General features: G+C 37.6%; 3 protein-coding genes across 3 annotated transcripts; 2 read left to right on the top strand and 1 right to left on the bottom strand.

Moving 5' to 3' along the window:
* Positions 1-537: 537 nt before the first annotated feature.
* Positions 538-1,314, top strand: LOC145571244 (uncharacterized). The gene has a single exon (XM_081630310.1). The coding sequence runs from the start codon at positions 538-540 to the stop codon at positions 1,312-1,314; it is 777 nt and encodes a 258-aa protein (XP_081486436.1).
* A 1,810-nt stretch (positions 1,315-3,124) lies between these two features.
* On the top strand, positions 3,125-4,196 carry LOC145571243 (uncharacterized). The gene is made up of 2 exons (XM_081630309.1): positions 3,125-3,678; positions 3,815-4,196. Exons 1-2 carry the CDS (start codon positions 3,125-3,127, stop codon positions 4,194-4,196), a joined length of 936 nt encoding a protein of 311 aa, XP_081486435.1.
* Positions 4,197-5,047: 851 nt separating this feature from the next.
* Positions 5,048-12,883, bottom strand: LOC145572482 (uridylate kinase PUMPKIN, chloroplastic-like). Its single transcript, XM_081631456.1, has 7 exons — positions 12,033-12,883; positions 10,727-10,871; positions 9,313-9,366; positions 9,117-9,208; positions 7,920-8,155; positions 7,601-7,765; positions 5,048-5,789 (listed from the first exon to the last, which is right to left on the bottom strand). Exons 1-7 carry the CDS (start codon positions 12,779-12,781, stop codon positions 5,692-5,694), a joined length of 1,539 nt encoding a protein of 512 aa, XP_081487582.1. The 5' UTR covers positions 12,782-12,883; the 3' UTR covers positions 5,048-5,691.
* Between the last annotated feature and the right edge of the window lie 2,884 nt (positions 12,884-15,767).

Genomic DNA, 15,767 nt, shown 5'->3' with positions numbered 1-15,767 from the left:
GTTCATAATTCCGTTGTCCATAGTCCCATGTCAAACCTAGCATCAAACTTGGGCTGAAAGAAAGAGACTCAAGAGGCTTCATAGGTGGTCCGAAAAGGGGGGATTCAACATTTGGAGGAAGAGTAGGAAAGGGGCATGGGAGTTTGCTTCAAAGGCTCTTTCGGACCCGGATATGGCTCGGGAAATGGGGGTTGAGATAGATGAGGATATTCAAAAAAGGGCAAAGAACAAAAGGCAACAAGACTTCTCTTCTTCATCATCGGAATCTTTCAAAAGGCAAAAGAGCAAAGAGGTGACATCGGCTCTAAGGGTAGTAATGGATGACATGGACATCAATTTGCAGATTTCCATCTTTGAATCAGTGAAGATCTCTTCAAATGGTGAGGCGGCTGACCCAAAACAGCCTTCAAGTGGAATATGAGAGTGGTGGCTTGGAATTGTAGGAGCTTAAATGACCCACACTCCCTTGCAATTCCGTATCTAGTGTGGCTCTATCGTTCTAAATTACCTATGTTTATGTTTATTTCGGAAACTAAAATGGATCTTGACAATGCGGCTAGTAAGTTATGTATGTTAAACCCCACTTCTGTTTTTGGTTGTAACTCAGAAGGAAGTAGTGGTGGTCTTCTAGTGTTAGGATGGTCTAGTCATGTAGTAGATTGCTTGTATGCTACCAAAAACTTCATCTTTTGTAAAAGCTATGAAGCTAATGGAAGTTTTAAGTACGTCTTGTTTCTTTATGGTGAACCTCTTGTAGATAATAGGAAACTTGTTTGGGAACAACTTCAATGGATATTGAAGGAGTTCAAGAATGTGTTGGTTATTGGGGACTTCAACCAAGTGGAGAGTGGAAGTGACAAGATGGGGGAATCAAACAACATTAGAGGGATTAATTCATTTCTTGATTGGAGGTTCAGTAGTAATGTCACGGAAGTGCCCTTTGCAGGACCAAGGTTCACTTGGAGCAACAAAAGGGAAGGGAGCGAACTTATTTTAGAAAGGCTGGATAGAGCCTACATCACGGAGGATTGGTTTCATCACTCCCCGGATGGGATTGTTATACATGAACCTATTATTTGTTCCGATCATGCTGCTATCACGTACAATTCAGAGAGAAGCAGCAAGGCTTCTAATAGACCGTACCAAATCGAGAATTGGTGTCTTCGCTTCGCTGAGATAAAGGAAATTGTGGAAAGGGAATGGAAGATGAACATCAATGGCTCCTCCATGTTCAAGCTGGCAAGGAAACTTTCAAGGGTAAGAACTAGGATGCAATACTGGTGTATTGAGAATAAAAAGCTTTGGGGGGATTAATTGGAGAAAAGTCACAAAGGATCTCCATGACACAGGAATGAATATCAGTTCAGTACAAGAAGGAGAAGGGTACATTCAACTAATCAATCAGCTTATCCCAGAAAATCAACTGGCATTTGGTTTCTGGAAACAACAGATGAAAACAAGCTGGATCAAGTATGGTGATTGTGATACTCCTACCATGTATAGGAAAGTGAAACAGCGTCAACTCCACAATGAGATTGTGACTCTAAGAAAAGAGGATGATACATGGGTAGAAGGGCAAAAGGAGGTGGAGGAAGTGATTCTTGCCTCAGTTCAAAGGATTTACAAGCCGGTTATTCAGAGCAATCATGGGGAGAACATCGACTTACTCCTTAGGGAACTAGATATTCCTAGTATTTCAGGCCCTGATAAGGAATGGCTTGACAAACCCTTCACAGACCAAGAAATAAAAAAAGGCCATGTTTAATATTCACAGCTCCAAATCCCCTGGGCCAGACGGGTTCACTGCTGATTTTTTCCAGGTTTACTGGAAGGAGGTTGGACAACTAGTGTTGGATAGCGTTCATCAGTTTCTGAGAACAGGGAATATGCTCAAAGAATGGAATCAATCACTCTTGGTCCTTATTCCAAAGGTAAAGACGCCAGAATTAGCTAATCAATTCAGACCGATTAGCTTATGCAACACAGTCTACAAATGCATTTCAAAATTCCTGGTAAACAGGCTAAAGGTTGTTCTCCCAAGTTTGATAACGGAGAATCAGAATGCTTTTATCCCAGGAAGATACATGGAGGATAATATTCTCTTGAGCCATGAACTAATGCATCTTATCAATTCTAAGAAGGGGTCGAACTTCACAGCAGTCAAGATTGATATGTCAAAAGCTTATGACAGGGTAGACTGGCTTTTCCTACTCAGGGTTCTTCAAGCCTATGGGTTCTCAGGGCATTGGATTAAGATGATCTCGCAATGCATTTCAACAGTAAGTTACAAAGCCATCATAAACAGGAAAGTCACAGATCATTTCTTACCAGACTGTGGCTTAAGGCAAGGGGACCCTCTTTCCCCTTACCTATTCATTTTTTGTATGGACATCCTATCTAGAATGTTACAGCTGGCAGAGGATATAAACCAGTTCAAAGGATTGAAAGTCTCAAGGAGATCACCTTCCATTTCACACCTCTTCTTCGCAGATGATGCAATGCTCTTCTTTAAAGCCAATGATGAGGCTTGTATGTGTGTTAGGGATATTCTTCAGAGGTTTGGTGCTGCGTCGGGTCAGCAACTGAACCTGCAGAAATCATTCATCAAATTCTCCCCGGGGGTGAATGATAGCAAAAAACAAGAGGTGAGAAGGATTCTAGCAATGGCTGAAACAGAGAATATGGGGATTCATTTGGGAGCTCCGATTGATATCCGAGGAAGGAAAAGTCATTCCTTCCAGTTCTTGGTAGATAAAGTCTCCGATAGGATTGTTTCGTGGGCTTCCCTTAGGCTTTCACAAGCAGCCAAACTAATCCTAATCAACATAGTTCTGGTTAGTATATCAGCCCATGTTATGAAATGCCTCAAAATACCACAGAGCATCGCCAATAAAATTGATTCTCTAATCTCAAGGTTCTGGTGGGCTAATAATGGGAATACTGGCATGCACTGGGTAAGAAGAGCAGTCACTCATCTTCCAAAAAGCATGGGAGGCATCGCAAATAGGGGGTATCGAGCTTAAATGACGCCCTTCTTTTCAAACAAGCAACAAGAATGCACCTAAATCCGCAGCTACTGTTGTCCAGGGTATATACAGGTATGAAGCCCTGTGGTATTTGCTCAATGGCCATCACCTATGTCAGGAGAGGAAATCCTTCAATGGGGAGGATTGGGATTCAAAAGGCCATAGACACTTTCAAAAAAGGTTTTGCGTGGAAAGTTGGTAATGGAAGTAGTGTTAAAGCAATCAGTATGCCGTGGGTCAATGGAGAGGTTCCAGCTGTTAACTCAAACCAAACTCTAAGGGCAGCTTTAAATTGGAAGGTTGATGATTTTATAGATAAGGAAACTTGCACTTGGAAAGTGAGAAAGGTAAGAGAATGCTTTGAATGGGGAAGTGCGAGGGATATTCTTTCTGTGGAGCTGCCATCCACAAATAAGGATGATTTTATATACTGGAAATTCCATCCATCCGGAAGATATACAATCAAAACAGGCTACTACTTTCTCATGAAAGATGAGGATCCGGGGAATAAGGTCATCTTCAATGATAAGGATCAAGAGTTCGTGAAACTCATATGGAGAATGGATATTCAGCCTAAATGGAAGATTTTTTTGTGGAAGCTTTACCACGATGGGATTGCAGTCAAGGCAAACCTAGCCAAAAGGGGCATACAGTGAAACCTGTGGCAAATGTGGGTTAGGCTCGGAGGATAGTCAACATCTTTTCAGATTCTGTACTCTAGCGAAAGAGGCCTGGGAAAACAGTGGCCTGACAATTCGCTCTGACTCTGTGGGATACAATTCTTTAAGGGATTGGATCCAATCATATATCCTGCTGTTCAACAGCGAGGATGGAAAACATAGTAACCGTATAGCCCTATTTATTGCAACGTTATGGGGGCTATGGAGAACGAGGAATGCAAGGTGTTTCAATGGTAGTGGAGGAGGAGCAAGCTTGGTAACTGAATTCACCAGCCAAGCAATGAAGGATCATGAGACCTTCAAGCTTAATGAAGAGAGACACAATTGTATTGACGGCAATGAAAGAGGGTGCCCTACCCATCCACCGGGATTTAATTATGTCCATTTGGGGCAAGAAAGGGAAGGCTTTGGAAACTTCCTAATTGAGGTTGATGGGTCATGGGACAAAAGGACTAAGAGGGCAGGAATTGGATGGTCGGTAAGGGAATAGGGGATCAACATAGGCAAAGGAGGAAAGCATGGAACATCAAACTCAGCTCTACAATGCGAGGCTTGGGCATGTTTGGAAGCTATGAAATGGGCCCACTCAGAGGATAGACATGATCTCCTAATCTTATCAGACTCTTCTAACCTTCTCGCCAATCTCCGGGGTAGCACAGGTAAGGATATTGAGATTTCGTGGACGGTAAATGAGATAAGGAAGGTAGGCGCCTCTTTCACAAAATGCACCATCATGAAGGTCTCAAGAGACCAAGTACAAGGGGCACACGACATTGCTAAGGAATACCGGGCTACTACTATTAATTTGTTTTAGTTTGTTTTGCCTTTGCTCTTGTCAAAAAAAAAAAAAAAAAAAAAAAACCTCTTTCTATTAAAAAAATAAATGCCCCTAACTCAAAATTTATCTGCTTGTAAACATATTTTATATTGTCTTAGGTTTCACTCAAATTGCTAATGTGAACTACATCTGTAAGATAATCATTATGTGTATTTCATGTACTTAAAACTTCATATTGCAAGAAAAAAGAATGGCTATATAATCAAATACTTTGATTTCGATAGCCTTTAATCATCTTTCTGATCAATAATCAACGGAAAGGAGCATAAACATAAAACATATTTCTACTAGTTCTGCCAAACACCATCTGAATAATACTAGTAATAATGTTTCTACTTTTTAATTAGGAGCCAAAAATGAAAATTATTTTTTTAATGGAAAAAGAAATTACTTTATATATATTTCATTGGAAGTTTATAACAATTTTTCTACTATTAGATCATAGTACAAATCATAAATTATATGCCTATCTAATATGAACAGCAGAACAGCATTTGTGCAAAAATAATTTGATACAAAAAATGTCAATATCGTCCTTTACAATTGAATCTTGAAAAAGGTCATAAACAGATCTTTAATTCTTAGACCCGTAAAATATACTGAGTACTTCCATTTCCTATCCACCACCCACAAATCAACTGTATTGTTGCCATTAACAGGAAAACTGTGAAGTTTTATTAGTTACAAAATTTTGACTTATACATCGCCGCAACTACAACATTACGAGTCCCCCACAATACACCTATACTAAGTATAATTGATAAATACAATACGCCACAAAATTACAGGTCAGGGGGAAGGAAATATTCTACAGGAGTTAATATACCTTGCAGCTCAGCCTGCCGTAAATGAAGCACTAGTAACCATGATTTATGGTTCAAAAATTAGTAGGCAGCAGCCTCCCAAGCTCGAGCCTCCAAAGTTGTTTGTCAAGGATGATAAGTTATTGGTACAGCAACTAAAAATTTGCTTCATCCATAAATACAGCACTCATCTTCTGTAGCTTCAAGCATTTTACGGAACCAAGATCACCCCACCATTATAGATAGAGAGTGACCAGGGGCTTGTGGTTTAATTTCCGTCTATATATATACTTACAAAAGGAAGCTGCAACAAGTTATGAGGTAAAATACATATGTTATAGATGTTAGCTAATCATTCCCGTCTGATCAATTAATGTGCCAATTTGTTCACCACAAAGGGCCCTCGATATGTTACCAGGTTCAAGAAAGTTGAAAATCACAACTGCACAGAACAACACAATTTGTTCATGGTCACAGACTAGCCAATTCACATTATATTAGGATAACAAAATAGACAGATCGAGTGGAAGATGTAAGCACAAAAATGTGGCAAAAGCTCCGCATGTGTAGCAGAAAAGAAAGTTTTCTTATATGATTCTTATATGTGCTATACTTTCACGAGATGAATTTGAAACAACTAATTTTCTTTGAATCATGAGGTTAACCTTAGTCACATCAAGCTTCCCGGACAATTCAATGAAATATCGAGAGCTACTACTGTTCCACAAATGAACAAACACGCATTACTTATAATTGCTGAAATCGAAATATACTGTGACAACATTAAAACCATTTGTTTGGAAATAAACCTCCCTTGGTCGTTTTAATCTATCCTTTCCAAACTTCCCCATCCTTTCTCGCTTCAGTCATCACCACCACACAACATCAGATGATCATCATCCACCAGCAGTTGTAAATCAAAGAAAACAACCCCAGAGCTCCAAACTTGTCAATTCCTCACTACCAACACCCAAAGTTTCCAACCATCTTTTTAGTATTTTGTCTGCACAACACAAATCCATTCATATTATCATCTCCATTTTAACCTTGTATTATCTACAACCTAACAAAAAGCAACCATTGCATTGCCAAAAAAAGTTCACAGCCCATTATCCAGTTTCAAAACCTTCCTTTTCCCACCATAATCTCCATAACTCCCACCAAAAACCTGTCACTCCTTGGCTCTCGAAGTCAATGCAAATAAAGTTCTAGTTTTGACATCAAAAATTAATCTTCGACTGTTTTTCACTCCAAACCTAGGTTCAAACCAAGAGAGATATGAAGAAGAAAGAGGAAGAGGATGGGTATGGCGACTGTTACATTGTCAAAAAGACCTTTAATTTTAATGTCATCAACAAACTATTAGATTAAGGCACTATGAGGATATCTAAGTTCAGTTCTATGATAACCCTTTCTATGCCATGATTTGGCACACAGGCACACCAATTTGTCAGATTGACCTTTGATCAGGCCGGTCCACCCCTGCTGAACCCAAGCCAACCGAGTTGGGCCTTTTAACCAGCTTACTTGGTCCCAGCATCCCAATCGATAATCCATGTGCCAATCAGGCAAGTCAAACCCATCAACTTTCCTTAAAAGTGCCATGTGGACTACTTAAGAAAGATGTACTAAACTTGAGACACTGAATAACTACCAGCATAGGCATTGCCCACCAAATGTTGGCCTTTTTTTCCAGAAAAATGCAGTTATCACAAGATGATGACTATCTAAACTCATTGGAAAAACAGATAGCACAGATATAACCCAATGAGAAGTTAACCAGCAGTAAAAGAAAGTGCTAATAAAGAAGTTAAAGATAAGAAGCAGAATTACGAAATCATATAATATGTAAGCAGTAAAAGCAAACAAATTTAAGTAATACTAACACCTAGATGCTGAATGAAGTTTGTCACCTTAATAATACTTTTATATGAGGAAATGAATAGAACTTATGGGCTTATGGCTTCCCATTTATAGCAAATGGGCAAAGTTTGTCACCTTAATGATAGTTATAGCATATTCTCTTTGTTCCTTAGCTATTGCAACGTCTACAATCCTGACACTATCTATACACTCCTCTTTAATCACATATTGTAATTAATGCGTAAGAGTAAATATAGTCATGTAGGCTCTTGTAAGATTTGAATCTTGCTTTGGGAAGCAACTCCTCTATGTTGCAATATTAAAGGAACAGAGGAAGATTAAAATGAATCAGCTTGTTGAATAGTAAATATTTAGGCTGAGTATACTAACCAGGAATAGCATTCTCTTCACAGAATGTCATTGCCATCACGTCCATAGAAGAGGGGCCTCGGGAAGCAGCTTCTCTGAAGGATATGTGCTCAAATGTAACGCCACTTGAATTACAGTCATAAACAACATCAACATTGGTGCCTTTGAGAACTGCCTGGGCATTAACTGTAAGAAAGGGAACAAAATACCACTTAAGACATGAACCAAGTTGTAATAGCTACAGTGAACCATACACACCAACCCCAAAAGGCAATGACCAAAACATAACTTTCAGATACAATATTTTTTAGCAAAATCACAGGAGAGGATCAAGTCATACGGTCAGTTGCTCGTAGAGCTGCTGTTGTATCAGTTGAAAAGAGAGGATTTCCTGAACCACCACCAACTCCACCAAAGATCACCACTCTGCCTTTTTCTAGGTGTCTGATTGCCTTTTGTCTATTATATGGCTCACCCACCTCTGACATTGCAAAAGCAGTTTGTAAACGTGTCTGAACACCCATCTTCTCTAAGGCTGACTGGAGCAACACTGAGTTCATCACAGTTGCCATCATACTGAAAAGGGTGAGCAATTGATGTGAGACAAAATAATTCATAACCATATAGCATTTCAAGCAGCTACTCAGATTCAAACTACAAGCCTGACTACAACATTAAAGTATGTATAGTTCAACCCGAAAAATTCACAACTTTAGTAACAGCAAACTAGAATCTTGCCACGACCAGAAGATTCCACTTGGACGGTATACTCGGAAGTACTCCTGAATAAACTGGTGAAGTGAGGTCAATGCAATAAATAACTCCCCCAATTGCGGTGCCCTTAATTATAGAACACCACTTCAAGAAATCTGCCCCAGGGAGGGGAGGGGAGGGGACAGTGCAGGATTCCTCTCCTGATATCCTTTCATGACTAAAGCACAATCGCGTCTTTAATTTTGAGCACCTTGAGTCGTTATTCTTCCTTGAATAACCACAATTGATCAAAGCACATCACAACAATATGAGCTTTTCACCTCCTTTTGAGCCAAAAAAATTAAAGATAAACCTAAATCTAATAGTTAGCTAAATCCAATGTAAAAAAATAAATAAATAAAAATATATATATAATCCTAATAATACCCTTTTCATGATAAATCTTTCAGGGAGACTAACAACATCCAAAAGGGAACTTAGAGGGTTAGGTCTCAAGGTTGTTTGCGCGTAATATGCAAATGAACGATAACATGCATGACCTATGGGAAGACTAAAGGAAGCAGCCACATCAGTCTATCAGACAAATGACAACTATAATACACCAAATATCAAAAGTGTTTTATACAGATCATCTTCACTTTAAGCATTCAACATACACAAACACACCCAGAGACAAACAAGGCAGAGAGCCAGAGAGTGAGAAAGTAAAATACAACCAGCAGACTAGTACACTCCAATTGTCAGGAACCAGGTAAAGAAGAAAATGAAGAAAATATTACAGCATACAAGAATAAATTAAATGTTCATCAGGTCAATAGAATACCCAATATGATATGTGGTAGGTCTGTCAGCACCGGTCGCAGTTATCCAGGTATCCCCGCAGAAAAAGTTACGCCCACCAATAACAATTGCTACCTATGACACAACAGCCATTTTCAGTCTGTAAGAACTAAAAATGCTTACGACAATAGTAGGGAGGGGTGGTAGAAAAAGAGATATTAAATCACCAAGATATATACCTGAACTCCAAGGCGACAAGCCACTGTAACCTCTCTAGCAATTAGCATTACTACCTAAAATTTTCAACAGTCATTCAGATGCTGAAATGAAATAATGCTACCAAATACACGGCAAAATATTCAAAGACCAACAAATTATAAATATACTATTCACATCACCCTCTTCTCCAATCTATGAATTTCCCCTTCATCAGCTATTCACTTGCACCATTTAAGAAATGCCGTTGCAAATCAGATATGTACATTGCACAGATAATTGAAAATCATGTAACTACAAGATATAACTAGAAAATTAAGTCAAAGGGGAAAAAATACAAAGGAACTAGCTGAGGCAGCGGAGGAAAAACATTGCTGAAATTTGCAGTGGTTGAGACTTGGTCAAAGGAGCCGTTAAAAGGAGATGCCGAAGTTCTAGTTTGTGCCCTACGAAAGAGTGTCCATAACAGGCGGCTAAACTCAACTGCTCCTGCTCTATTTATTCCTTATCGGTTGTTTAATTTTCAATCTGATTTCAAGAACGTAATAAATGTAATTCATCATCTGGCTCGTTAGGCTATGTCAAGCTTTTATGATGAGATGTCACTAAGTAGAGGTCCGACTTGAATTGGACCTTCCAATTTAAGTTGATTAGTAGTCTCCAAGGTTTCAGAATTTCCAGCAGTAGAACCAACAAGTTTAAACAATGATCTGGGTTTTACGATGCCAAAAGGCAGCAATTTTTAAAATCATTAGGCCTTTTTTGTTTGTAGGGGAAGTAGGGGCAGTACATATATGGAAGTGCCCAGATCCACAGTTTTAGTAGATGTTCTATTTAACTTATTCAAGCAAATATTTGCTAATTACAGAACTGGTCAGACCATATCTTTTAATTTGAGCTTGCTATTGTTAAATATCGTTGATACATGTCAGAAAAAATAACTATGAAATTTTTTGGAAAATGCATATTGATACATATCTAACGAAATTTCATTTGAAAACTTTTTTCCCTTAAGGATGGGTATAAAAATAAGGCCCACATTTAGTTATAATAGACCAATTCAAATCAAAGAAACTCAAATTAGATGAACTTAACACAACCTGAACCCCTAGTCACCACACTAAATACTCAACAAATTAAAATAAGACATGAAAAATATTAATGAGTAATAAGAGAAGGTAAACAAACAAATTAGCTAGAAAGACCAGTGTCAATCCAATAGAGAGTTAGAGACTATGAAAGTACCAATTCACTCCACTACAAGCTAACAAGGAAATGATTGTCATTGCTTAAACATGACAGGGAAACTAAATATAGCTGTATAAACAGGCTCTCCATCTTCTCTATATTATACACTAATATTAACATTTGTTGGGTTATTTCAGCATTAAGCAGTTTGTGAGGTCAGCAAGGATAAATATAGATCTTGAAACAAACCTTAGGGTCAATGTTATGAGGACCATTGCCAGCTAAAGCAGCACCACTGATCTTAAAAACAACTCTCTGCCATTTCAAGTTAGGTATTGATTTTGACTTCATGTTATTGATCTGACCAAGCGAGCCTGGTGTTCCCACAGAATATCTGCCCACGTCGAAATATATTTAGTTAAAAACCGAATCCAACAATTATTACCTCATAAAAAACTCAAAATATGAATGAAACAAAAGACAATTATACATGTTCTAGATTTCAGGGAAGAAGAAAGAGGTCCAGGGTATATTTCAAAGGCGTACATTGTACATACAAATTGGTGATACCTGAGAGAATAAGCATTTTAATATTTTACAGAAGGGATTATCAACAACCAGTACCCTGACCCCTCCACCCCCAAAAGAAAATACTAATGACACCCTTCCTAAACTTCACATAACATAATCAAGAAATTGAAAGTTCCAATGCTGTAGGACAACATTTTGTCAACTCTGAATCTCTGATCCTCGTCCATGAGCTAACTATCAGATAATGTCCGTCAGAAAATTTTACATGGTGCCAATGCATTGAGACCTCCATTGGTGAATAGTTTTTTCTAAAATCCATTGTGTTTCTATGGCCTCTAGCCCACCATGATTATCAAATTCACAAAATTTTAACTTGAATACACTGACCCCCTTCTAGTAACTACTGGCATTCCAAGAGATTCAAAAGGTTCAACTGGTCGATTCAATCTTTGCTCCCCTAACATATCTCTTCTCAATTCTCAACATCGGAGATGGGCTATGATGCTCTATGTAAAAGAATAACATCTATCTGTTCTTCCACTATGATTGATTTGCTAGTTTCAAAGGAAAATATATTACTTAAATACAGTTGTGGTGATGGTAGACCCATAAAACTCTCTAGTATGTAATCTATCTATACCTCTTTTACTTTCAGTCTTTCAAGCAAATGAACACTATAAACCCCACCATGTTAAAAACCTGATTCAAGTGAGAGAATACACAAAACTAAACCTTTCTCTCTTTTTTAATATTTGACTGAAGATTCTCTTTACAATCACCAAACAACATTGTATTTCCTTCAACTATTTCCTCTACTTCAACTCTCTATTCATTTAAGCTGATGTCACATACAAGTAATTTCTGAAAACAAATACAAGTACTACATCCGTTTCATATTACTCCGCATTAGCAATAATTGGAAACTTTTCACTCACGCTTTATCTCAAATCATTGCAAATAATATAAAATAGAGGCAGTATAAAAAATTCCAAGATTCAAAAATTGCTATGAAAAAAATGTATACCTCTTCGGCTGCCTAGTAGCACTCCCACTAGAGCCACTAACCTTATCATCATCCGAAACCGACTTAGACGAAACCGAATTCCCCACAATCGCCTCCATCTTCTTAAACCACGGCCAATGGCTAACCGCGACACCAGCACTACTCATCCTATGCCTCTCCAACTTATACCTCTTCTTCAAATTATCGACTTTGTTCTTACACTGCTCAACACTCTTATGCTGATTCTCACACCTCTCACTCACAATCACCGCCACTTCCTCCCAATCTCTCCCCCTCAAATTTCCCCTATTCAGCTGCGTATACTTCTCCGTATACGCATCTAACAAACACTCTATCGCCGTATCACTCCACTCTTCTCGATCTTTCCTATACTCGCCGGCGCCGGAAATCCCTCCTCCGGCGCCGGCGATCACAGCCGACTTCGATTTTTTATAACTCCCTTCGCTGACGTCATCTCTATCAATTTCCTTCCTCTTCTCCGTTGATTCGGTCATAATATTAATCGTCGGATTCGGATCCGACTCAAGATCCGGAACCGGGTCAAACTCCGACGGTTCATAGGTGACCTCATAAACGACGCCGTTGTCGGAGGTTCCATCGGCGCCGGAGATCTTAACGACGTCGTTTGAGACCTCCGATGCGGCGGCGGCGGTGGTGGAGGGTAATTTCGGGTGTAAATAATGGTGATGGGAGTTGAACTGGTGGTGGTCGTCGGCGGCGGCGGTGAGGAGAGAGAAATCGTCAGCCATTTTTAGAGAGAGAAAGGAATTTTTGTAGAGAGAGAAAAAAAAAAGTAAAGGTGGGGATGGGAATGTGACGACGTGAGACGACGTTAGTTTTGGGGTGAGGAAAATTGGGAATCCGTTTTTTTTTAAGGGTAAATGAAAGTGTAACGGTGGGAGGGGTGGAAATGTAACCGTTACGGTTTATTACGGTTACCGTTAATGATGAGGGTAGTAAATGGTGAGATGGTGAAAGTCATGAGTGTGGGTGTTGGTGATTCGAGGTGGAGAGAGATTGTTGTTACTGAGGTTCGCCTCATTTCTCGGGTTGTTTTGTTTATTTGTTTTTTTAAGTTGAACTTGACAGATTTGAAACTGGTTACAATTACTTTGACTTTTAGAGTTTAGAGTTGATGTTGTCTTTTTCATTGGGCTTAATCTTTGTTACGAGTAAGGACTAAGGAGTAACACATTTTGCATAGTTATTAAGTTGGGCCTTGTGGAGTTGTGGGTAACATATGAGTTGGTTCGATAAGATTGGGAGTTCCTTTTTTTTCTTTTTTTTTTTTATTCAGTTTCATGTTTGGTGTTGGATTTTTATTAGGAAAATTTATGACTTACTACCTCTAAAAAAAGTCATCAGTGACTTATTACTCTTAAAAAATAAATTGTTATTACTATTTACTATCCCTAAAATTTATCTATACTTCTATATATATATACTAAAATAACAACCGCTGATGTCATTATTGTCTACTTGTCACTTTTTTATTTAATTTTTTCCCTCCAAAATGCAATGATGATTTCATTTCTTTTTTTTCCTTTATAAGCTACCCTATTTAATATAACTATGAAAATATGTTCCATTTGGATTTTTAAATTTTAAATTTTGGGTTTTCTACACATATTATGCTATTTAGTTATTTACGAGTTGTTAACAATAGTTAATAATGCACTAACCGTCTTTCAAAAAAAAAAAGTTATTTACAAGTTGTTAACAATAGTTCATAATATAATTAAATTGAAATTTCTTAATTAAATATGAAAATTATGCATTTTCGGGAATTGTATATATATCCATATTTAATTAAAAATTAGTTAGGAAAAATGAGGAAGTTATTTTCTTTCAGTACGCGTTAAAAGTTTATAATTCAATTCTTATTTTAACATGCATCGCATGGGGTTAATCTAGTAGTATTTAAAAACTATTATCAAGGTTTCTTCAAAAAAAAAAAAAAAAAAAAAAAAAAAAAAAAAAAAAAAAAAAAACCTATAACCAAGGAAAACACATGTCTCCATCCTATTACACTTCAATATCCTTTTCTCTAACCTAAATGCCACATGTCTTCTTACATTATTAATTAATTTTTTATTACACTATATTTCTTTAATTCTGATAAGTCGTATTTTGTGCGTGTTCTTAGAGTCTATTTAGGTAGTTTTCGAGTCTAGATTAGTTGTTCATAGCTAATTTTGGCTTCATTTGGTTTAGTTGTGATCATATGATACTTTTATGGGTAGATTCGTTGTTTTTGATATATTTCAGGATTTAACGAGGCTATATAAAGGTTTTATGAAGTTGCGGATCTTGATCATAGCTTGCAATTCACTTTGAAGGCCAATGTTTGATGTTGAAGCGAAAAGAAGCCAAATCCCAACCAGACATGCCCATGTCACGCAGGGCATGGGCATGTCAATGTGTTTTAAAGAGGCAGAAAGTTGGATTTTGATGTTTTACCTGAGGCATGCCCATGTCTAACTGAGGCATTCCCATGCCTCGTTGAGTGAAGTTGGCTTAGCGAGACATGTCCATGCCAATATGAGACACGCCCGTGTCTTTACGAGTGACATAGCTGCTGTGAGTGCCATTCCAGCAGACACGCCCATGCAGAATTGACATGCCCGTGTCTCGCTGGAAATTGAAGAATAAATGATTCTGACTTTGGACATGGGCATGTCCTGTGTGACACGGCCATGCCTGGTCGATTTTAGGTCGGTTTAGTCCGATTTCTTTCCTTATTCTATCATATCTTTTGGCTTTATTATAAATACCCTTTAGCATTATAATTTCATTATTTATCATCTTAGAACCCTAGTTTTCTCTCTAGACTTTATTTTCATTGTAATTCAAGATTATGCACTCAAAATTCTTCGTTTATCTCTCGTACTTCAAGATTTGGTATTTTCTTATTCTCTTTAATTCCTTTTATTATTAATTATGTTTTCTTAAATTCTTGTTATTGTTTTTATTAATATGAGTGAGTAGTTCCTTATTCCAAGATCTAGCGGAACCCGAATATGATTAATGCATGATTTAATTCTTTAAATTCTCTAATGATAATTGCAATTGATATGCTTAATTGATTATGCTCATGCCAATACTAGATTAGAGATAATTAGTATTGTTATTAATCCATTGTTTTAATCGCAACATGAGTTGGGCTTTGACGGGTTTGAATAAATCAATTAAGGGTTTGAAGTTCATCACGGGAGTAGTTGAATGGATGATTAGGAAGTTAGAGTAATGTTCTCAAAGTCTTTAATTTACATGATTCCACGGAAGTAGACTTGATTGTGATTAGGGAAGTCATTGATAACTAGGGGAGAGACCATTGGTACTATTGAAGGATTACTTTTCCTCATTAATCAATTGAATTATACGTTAGGGGTAGAACGACTATTGCATTAATTGTATTTGTAGTGATGCTTGATCTTGATTTTTTTTAGCATTTGATTTGTCATATTACTTAGATTTAATCATTTCAATTATTTTTAGTTATTAATTCTCATTTAATTGATTTAGTTACTTGCTTAGTAGTTTCTTGAGTCTATTTTATTAGTTGAACCATAGTCTCTTGGGATCCGACCCTTAGTTGCATGTCTACATAGTAGTAGTCTTGTTAGGTTATTTTTGTTAGGTACGCGACACACCTATCAAATTCTTTCATTAAACTTATATGCTTCATCTTCCATGTACACTTCATCTTCATCATCTTCCCTCTTCAATTCAACC

This window comes from Chenopodium album, chromosome 12 (assembly GCF_948465745.1).
Source record: "Chenopodium album chromosome 12, dcCheAlbu1.1, whole genome shotgun sequence".
Lineage (NCBI taxonomy): Eukaryota > Viridiplantae > Streptophyta > Magnoliopsida > Caryophyllales > Amaranthaceae > Chenopodium > Chenopodium album.
The sequence above is the reverse complement of the archived record's forward strand: the minus strand, read 5'-3'. Positions and strand labels throughout refer to the sequence as shown.

Coding starts and splice junctions, on each gene's coding strand:
- LOC145571244 (XM_081630310.1), top strand. CDS start 538: ATGGATCTTGACAATGCGGCTAGTAAGTTATGTATGTTAAACCCCACT.
- LOC145571243 (XM_081630309.1), top strand. CDS start 3,125: ATGGCCATCACCTATGTCAGGAGAGGAAATCCTTCAATGGGGAGGATT. Junction 3,679..3,814: donor CTAGCCAAAAGGGGCATACA/GTGAAACCTGTG, acceptor CAATTCTTTAAG/GGATTGGATCCAATCATATA.
- LOC145572482 (XM_081631456.1), bottom strand. CDS start 12,781: ATGGCTGACGATTTCTCTCTCCTCACCGCCGCCGCCGACGACCACCAC. Junction 9,209..9,312: donor CTTGTCGCCTTGGAGTTCAG/GTATATATCTTG, acceptor GTTGTGTCATAG/GTAGCAATTGTTATTGGTGG. Junction 5,790..7,600: donor TGAAGAGAATGCTATTCCTG/GTTAGTATACTC, acceptor TGTTCTGTGCAG/TTGTGATTTTCAACTTTCTT.